At 50.2% G+C, this 7,500-nt stretch overlaps 3 protein-coding genes across 3 annotated transcripts in view; 1 reads left to right on the top strand and 2 right to left on the bottom strand.

Moving 5' to 3' along the window:
- The window catches only part of LOC126576679 (uncharacterized), a 33,249-nt gene extending 30,259 nt beyond the window's left edge, over positions 1 to 2,990 (top strand). The window contains exon 9 of the mRNA XM_050237985.1: positions 1 to 2,990. This exon is cut by the window's left edge and continues 1,342 nt beyond it. Coding sequence (XP_050093942.1) covers positions 1 to 2,990 — 2,990 coding nt within the window.
- Positions 2,991 to 4,974: 1,984 nt separating this feature from the next.
- LOC126575794 (SAP30-binding protein) lies at positions 4,975 to 6,218 on the bottom strand. Its single transcript, XM_050236660.1, has 2 exons — positions 6,030 to 6,218; positions 4,975 to 5,962 (listed from the first exon to the last, which is right to left on the bottom strand). Exons 1-2 carry the CDS (start codon positions 6,153 to 6,155, stop codon positions 5,042 to 5,044), a joined length of 1,047 nt encoding a protein of 348 aa, XP_050092617.1. The 5' UTR covers positions 6,156 to 6,218; the 3' UTR covers positions 4,975 to 5,041.
- Positions 6,219 to 6,371: 153 nt separating this feature from the next.
- The window catches only part of LOC126575792 (translation initiation factor eIF-2B subunit beta), a 1,452-nt gene continuing 323 nt past the window's right edge, over positions 6,372 to 7,500 (bottom strand). The window contains exons 2-3 of the mRNA XM_050236659.1: positions 6,625 to 7,500; positions 6,372 to 6,548 (exon numbers count right to left, since the gene is read on the bottom strand). The exon at positions 6,625 to 7,500 is cut by the window's right edge and continues 42 nt beyond it. Coding sequence (XP_050092616.1) covers positions 6,476 to 6,548; positions 6,625 to 7,500 — 949 coding nt within the window. The 3' untranslated portion in view covers positions 6,372 to 6,475. The remainder of the gene's footprint in view (positions 6,549 to 6,624) is intronic.

The raw sequence follows: 7,500 nt of genomic DNA, 5'->3' as shown, positions 1-7,500 counted from the left end.
CGGGAGAATACAATCCCGATTCATCCGACAGTCGCTTCAGTAGCATCGATCGGCACGAGCGGTACCGAAACGAAAAGTTCTTTCATGACTTTCTCAACTCGGACCAGGAGTGCTACAACACGCTCGGGAATCGATCCGGCAAGAACTCACTCACACGCTACCAACCTGACTCGCCGATCTACTCACGCAAATCACCTCACTACCTGATCGTCGACTACGAAACGGATAGTTTGGAGCGTGTGACGACGAAAACGCCGATGAGTTTCAACACTTCCACCACCAACAGTAGCGATCCGGGATCGCAACCTTCGCCATCGCTCAGTACGGCGCTACCACTCGAGGAGGAAGTGGAGATACGCAATGCCGTGTACGATCGGGTGGAGGGTTTTAGAAAGGATACTGACACGATCAAGACGGAACGCGAAGCTGTCAGTATCCGGTCCGAAGAGTATGAAGACGTTCCGCCAGCACCGGGTTCGCTCGGTGCTGAACCGTCCGGCAAGAAGGTGCCGAAGATCAAGTGTGACACGCCGTTTCAGGGTAGCATCACGATCGAGGTGGAGCACAGTCCGGACGAGTGTGATCTGTCGACGGACAGCGATCAGTTCGAGCCGGATACGCTCGATCGGAAGCCGAAGAAGAAGAATGGCAACGGGAATGGTGGGGCGGCCGTCAGTCGCCATCGTAGCAATGTTTGGGAGGGCGATCGTACGGGGCGGGCGAACGGTGGAGTGGAATCGAATCTCACCTCACTGCCGGCCGATCTGAATAATCATTTTGTGCTGAAATCGACGGGATCGTTCAAGCACGAGACCACGTTCGGTAGTTTGAGGGAGATTTACGAGTCGAAGAACCCGAAAGTCAACACCGCCCAACGGAGCTCGTTCAGTAATCTCGCGGAGCTGGATGTGAAGTCGGGTAAGCTGTTGTCGCTGGAGCAGCGCCATTCACGCCGTCAGCGTAATGTTGGTGATGCAGTTGTGCCCGTTCCGAAGTTGATGCCACCGGATTTGATACCTCCCGAGGGTGCCATGGGTCGGCAGAACAATCTGGCGGGCAAGAATGCTCCTGCTGTCTCACCACCCAACGCACCACCAAGTACAGTGTACGATCATCCTCGGTTACAGCTGAAGAAGGTGGAAGACTATGGCATATCACCGAAGAACTTGGCCTGCTGGACGAACAGCGAAAAGTTCTCCAATCCACCGACGGGTCCAGCACCGAAACCAAACTTTGGCTGCACCTCGGAGACGTACGAATCGATCAACAGCTTGACGGCGGAAAGTGATTCGACACAGTTTACGGGTATTTCGGACAACGAGCGTACCTCGCCCAACAGTTCATCGAGCAAATCGCCATCCGGTCGACCGAGCCCGGCCAAGCTGCCCAACTATAGCCATGTGCAGAAGAACCCGGCGGATCATGCGCTGTACATGAGCGAGAAGCAGGACTACGCGCGAGTCGAGGAGGAAACGAAGGATGTTAGTGAACTCGGGGGCATCCTGGAGAGTTACATGACACTCGGTGAACTGAACAGCAAGAACTTGCTCCAGCAGGTCGATAGCAAGATCTACGATTTGCGCAACCGTCAGTCGCAGGTAATGAGCAAGGCCAAGTTTATCGAGGATATCGACAAGATCGAGGTGCTGTCGACGAAGACCCTATCGACGACCTACAGCTATCCCATTCAGCGCAACGGCCATTCGGCCATTGTCGGGAAGGAGGTGGAGGATGAAAAGCCGATCTACGACATCAGTGGTCCGCTCCCTCTCGGAAGCACGGAGCTGATGGGTACAACGAAAGTGTTCCGCGTAGAACTGAATCAAGCTTCCAACGGGATGCAGATAGCGATGGGTTTGCGCGATCGCGTCAAGAAGTCGAAGGATCTGAAGAATGCGTGGAAAAAGTTCATCGGTATCGCGACGGCCAAATTTAATGGTAAACCGATTGGTGGGGATTCCGAGCTGGAGAAGACCTCGGATTCGTCGGACATACTGGAGAAGGATGAGGGCATCTCTTCGCTGATCGATGATTCCTCTGGCAGTGGTGCGTACGGTGGACATTACCAACAGCAACAGGCCTTGTTGCGGCACCATCATCATCACCATCGTAAACGATCGGGACCAGGATCGACAGCTGTGGCCGTTGAGGATGGCGAAAAACCTTCGACCTCGCGCACTATCACCATCGTGCGTAGCAATTCGCGATCGAGCGCCAAAGAACAGGACAGTGGCTACATGAGTGCGGACTCTAGTGAATCCAAGCTGAAGGGTAAGAAGGTGTACGAGCGCTACAACTTTGCCTCGCAATCGCCCGATGGTCCCAATGGATCGGAAGGTCCCATCATCGAGGAGAACAAGTACGAGATTTGCGCCATCCAGGAGTCGTCCACGGTTGGCAATGGATCGCCCGATGCTCCGGTAGGAACCGCAACCGATACGAACCGTAGTGCCGGTTCATCGACCAGCAGTGGGTCCGGATCGCGGCCGGATAAATCGATTGCAAGACCACGTTCTCCTCCACCACCGTTGCCACCACCGAACCCACCTCCTCCACCACCACCAACGGCCACGATTCCCACCAAGAAGCACTTTGCCGTGAATGCCGTAAAACCACAATCGAAACCACCGCCACCACCAGCTCCACCGGCCGCCACACCATCGACCAGTGCAGCTTCCGGGCCTTCGATGCAGCAACGTCATCTCAACGGAATGTTCTTCAACACCACGACCACAACGGACGCCATCAGCGTGCGCGTGTACTCTTCGGATGACGAGAAGTTTGACGGAAGTGACGATGCGTCCTGCATATCCGACGAGGACGATCTGGAGTCCCATCTGGACGATATCTCTGAGTCGGGGGCAGAAAGTGTCGAGACACACTCGGTGTTCTTCAAAAATATCCGCAAACCGTCTCAACCATCCTCAACGAACCTGTCGTCGGTCGGGTCCGTGTCCACGGACCATGTGCTGGCAGCGGCTGTACACTGAGTAAGCTTCGTTGACCATGGTCTCCAGTCTAACACACTGGCTAGAATTAATTGTAAATGTTCTTCGTTCCCACCACCGGGGACGCACACCTCGTTCGAGATTGAGTTAATGTACCTCCACAAGTATTGAGTTGTCCTCGTACGATCTACTCGCACCCAGGGGTGCCAACCATGCTCCCGCGGAAAACGCGAGTAGACACGGACAACACTTTAGCATTAGTTGTAGGCTAGTATAATGCCCTTGGGCAAATTTGTTCGTGCAATTAGGATAACGTATGTGCAATCGTCGGTCAAATGAACGGGCTTCTTGCAATTCTTATTTATTATTTACTGTAGCTGTAGGTGTGGTATGTGTGCAGGATGCAGATTGTTTTGTGTTTTATTGTTTGAATGAGTGTGCGAATGGATGTAGCGAATGGGAATAGTTTAGTTATTTGTTTTTAATGTTGTTGAGGTTACAGACAGCATATTGCTCTTCCGAGTCGATTTTACTTTACTTTTCCTCTTTTTCTATGTTTTCTAAATTTTATTCATATTTATCAATTTATCTGCAATGCTCTACCTTCCTTTTTTGTATTTTCTTCTTTTAATCACCGTTTCGTTTTCTTTGGTGTTTTTTCTGATTTTACTTTTGCTTCGTCACTCAACGACTTACCAATCTTTTGCAAACGGCTCAGCAAATGAAAGCGATGCCCAACGAATGTGATATACTAACGCGACCACCATCGGCAATCGATCGGCTGGCGCTGGCAATAATCAATGGCAATAATATACTTTTATGCTACTTTTATGCTTTAAGGCTAGCCCGCAAAAAGGCAGTGCAATCCTAGCAGTACGCAATACGTAATTGGGGGCGTCATCCTTCGGGAGAACCGTCATCGCAATACACTAGGCCGGATATGTGCAATATTAACAATCCGTGTTAAGGTTTTAGCTGTAAAGATGCTAGGGGGTAATAGCAGGTGGTGCGCACCTGCGTGCAATACTAATTTTATTTTAGCCTCCTCATACGATAGAAACTATTAGTAGTAGCGTAGCATAATTCGTAGTAAAACGTAAGTCCAAACCAATCGGTATCAATAGTTGTAGCGACGAAACGGCTATGCTACCAAAAAACGCAAACAAAAACGCCTGTTTTACACTGTTTTTTTTGGGCTAAGGCACTCGAGAAAGTTAGGAAATGGGGGCGGCAGTGCTAAAGGTTGTTCGTTATCATGTTAAGCAGATTACGCAGAGTTGTTAGTTACAGCATTTTTCTTTACTGTTTCCTTCCATTTTATTTAATTTTTTTGTTTGTTAAATTGAATTGAATGTTTTCTTTTCTGTTTGTTTTATGTTATAGTACTGAACCGAAACGTTCGTGCGACGTTAGCTTCATAAGTACCTGCCAAAAACGTGACCGTGGTGCGCTCGGTAAAATAAAAATCGAAATTGCGCCACGGCTCACCAGCCGCACTACACTTGACCGTGTAGCGCGTAGTAGTAGCTAGTAGTTTAAATGTTTGAACGGTTTTATGCAATACTTTAGTTAAGCCTTATTTATTCACACTCATGTTTTCATCCTAGTTAATTCCATTCCGATTCCATGCGATTAAAGCATTACTTAAGCCTCACCAGCTGTATCGCGCTTAAGTGGGCCGGTAATGTAGTGAAATTGGGAGAGAGTGGGAGCACTGGACGGTTGTCCGTGGGGTGTTTGATAAAAATAAGCTAAGCCTACTGCAACCCACGGGGTGAATATGGATAAATGCCTGAAGTTGCTCATCATTTTTCGATGTTCGTTCGACTTGGAGCCGACCTGTACAGAAGAAACTCGAAGACGCGAAACACGAAAGCACAGATTCTATGGTAATATTTCTCTGCAAAACTGCTAAACTAGCTAAATCACCGTAATGTAGGGTTCAATTCCTTTCGAGAAGGATTTTATGTAACAATCGATCGAATAAAGAACTGTTTTTAAATAAAATCCCACAACGAACTCGTATTAATGTAGTATCAGCTTTATTCATGTTTTAACTTAAAAATGGTCCATCACGCACCTCCTAATCCATATTAAACCTTGGGCTTCTTGGGTAACGATCCGAAGGCCGATATAACCGTTCCTTTCGTGCCGGTAGCCGTCGTCGTGAGTGGTTGCTGTATGATGCCGCCTGGTTTGAGTACATTCACTACCGTAACTGGTGCAGCCGCTCCTAGCATACCGGGGGCCGCACCTAGCACTCCCGGTTGATCCCATTTCGATTTGCGCTTTTTCGATTCCTCCGGATCCATGCGCTTGACACCCGTTTGGATTTCTGTTTTGGTTGCCTCCTTGCGGGCCTTCTCGACTTTCTCCATCTCGATCTTCTGCGCTTTGGCCAGCTCTTCGTAGTACGACTCTTTGCCCCACTGGAAGGGATCGAAGAACTCGGGCGGATAGTTGGTACCGAGTTCGTTGATGTCGCAGAAGTGGATCAGCTTTTCGTAGATGCTGGGATTGCGGAACTCCTTACGCTCCTGAATGATGCGATTCGTGTCCATGTTGGAGTTCTTCATGCGCTCGTACAGTGCCGCAATCTTGTCCTGGAGTTCCTGGGAACATTTGCCCTTCGGTTCCGGTGGTAAACTGAATCCGTACTGTTTCGATCGATCCGGTTTCTGTGGTACTGGTGTCTCTTCCGGCGGCTGCTCTTCCGCTGGTTCTTCCATCGTTTCATCCTCCTCTTCATCGTCGTCGTCGTCCCGTTCGGGGGAATTGTTTTCTTCGTCCGAAACGATCGTATCATCGATGTAGCTTACCAAACGCAGCGCTTTCTTTCGCTTTGGTTTCGTTGCTGCGGCAGCGACAGTGGCCGTTTCGCTTGAAGCACTGGGTTCTCCTGGTTTACCACTGTTACTGTTGCTACTGTTGTTGTTGGTCTGGTTGGCTTGTGCACCAGGTGTTCCGGAGTTTTCCGATGCTTCCCGCAGTGGTGTTGGCTGTCGTGAACGGATCTGCAAAAAAAAACCGAAACGCTCGTTATCTGGTGCTTAAGGACACGCTTAGTCAGCCGCTACAAACCTGGGACACGCTGCTGCTCCCGCCTTCGGATTGCTCGGACTCATCATCCGTTCGCCGGTCTTCTTCGTTCTCCGAATCTGTGTAGGTGGCCGTTAGCGAGGCCAGCGCAGAATTACGTGAACTCATGATTTCCAACACGAATATTCACCCAGAAAGTATCACAATCCACCTTTCGCGGAATTTGTATCTCGAGACCCGTTTGTTTACGTCGATGTTTTTGGCGATGTTTTTCCACATTCCCACTGAGCATACACGACATAAAACATAAAGGTCGAGTAGGGTTCATATAATGGAATATGTTCGGATGAGATCGCGAAGAGTTGTTTAATTTGAAAGTTATTATACTCTTCAAATATATTCTTATTAATTCGGAACATTCCATAGCTCCGGTCCAGTTACACACACTCAAATTTTAAGTCTCACTTTTAGCTTTGAGCAGGTATCGTTCACAGTTGGTTGTCGTCGGGATGGTACAATTCGCTGATCAGACGGTAAATGTACGACGGAGCATTCGTTCCGCTGGAAAGACAAACGGTTGTTCGTAAAAACGGAAGTCCTTCTGGTAGCCAGCTTCCACAACCGACCGGTTACTTACTTGTTCGTGATGAACAGTGTCACCAGTTCCGGTGGTACGTAATCGAAGAGTGGATTGTAAACCTTCGTAAAGCGGGCCGCTTGCGAGCGGAAAGGCAGGATCGCTTCCGTGTTGCCGAGAATGTTGAAATCGCCCTGCTCGTAATTACACAAATGCACCGGAGCGAGCTTGTACGTTGGGGCCAGCACTACCACCGGCACCGAGAAGTGTTTCGCGGACAGAGCCAAACTGTACGTACCACAGACGGCCTGCAAACCGCCGTTGGCCAGCACGGAGTGTGTGCCAATGATGACCTTGTTGATACGGGACATGATCGCAAAAACGGCAGCATCCGAGATGAGCGTAGTTTGAATCTTGGCTCGCGCCAAATTGGCCGCTAGCTGCTGGCCCCGGCAATCCGGTGCACACTCGATCACCACCACCTCGATCGGTCGTGTTTCGGCCGCTTTCTTGAGGAACTTTTCCACCGCACGCGAATACCCGATCGTCATGATCAGTTCCGCCGAGTGGATGTGTTCCGCGGCCTGCATCGAAATGCTTTCCGCCGTCGTCTCCAACTCCGTCTCGATCTCGGACAGATGATCGAGCAGAGCGTTCTTCAGTCCCGGCATCGGTTTCGAGTAATCACCCCGTTCCGGATCCGCTCCCTGCGTTACGAGCTTGTGCAGCGACAGGATGCTCTGTGCGTCGTCCACGTTCATCACACGCGGTGAGTCGTACTCCTCCCGGACGATTTTCATCACCCGGCGGATCGTGTTGGCGATGACGATGTCGTGGGGCAATGCCTGCGAAAGGATAACACCCTGCGATCGTATCACAGCCAGCAGATCCTCCGCTGTGTTCCACTTTTCCTTCGCCACCAGCTCCGTCAGCAAC

Source organism: Anopheles aquasalis, chromosome 3 (assembly GCF_943734665.1).
Source record: "Anopheles aquasalis chromosome 3, idAnoAquaMG_Q_19, whole genome shotgun sequence".
NCBI lineage: Eukaryota > Metazoa > Arthropoda > Insecta > Diptera > Culicidae > Anopheles > Anopheles aquasalis.
Note: the sequence above shows the minus strand (reverse complement) of the source record. Positions and strands in the feature narration are given on the sequence as shown.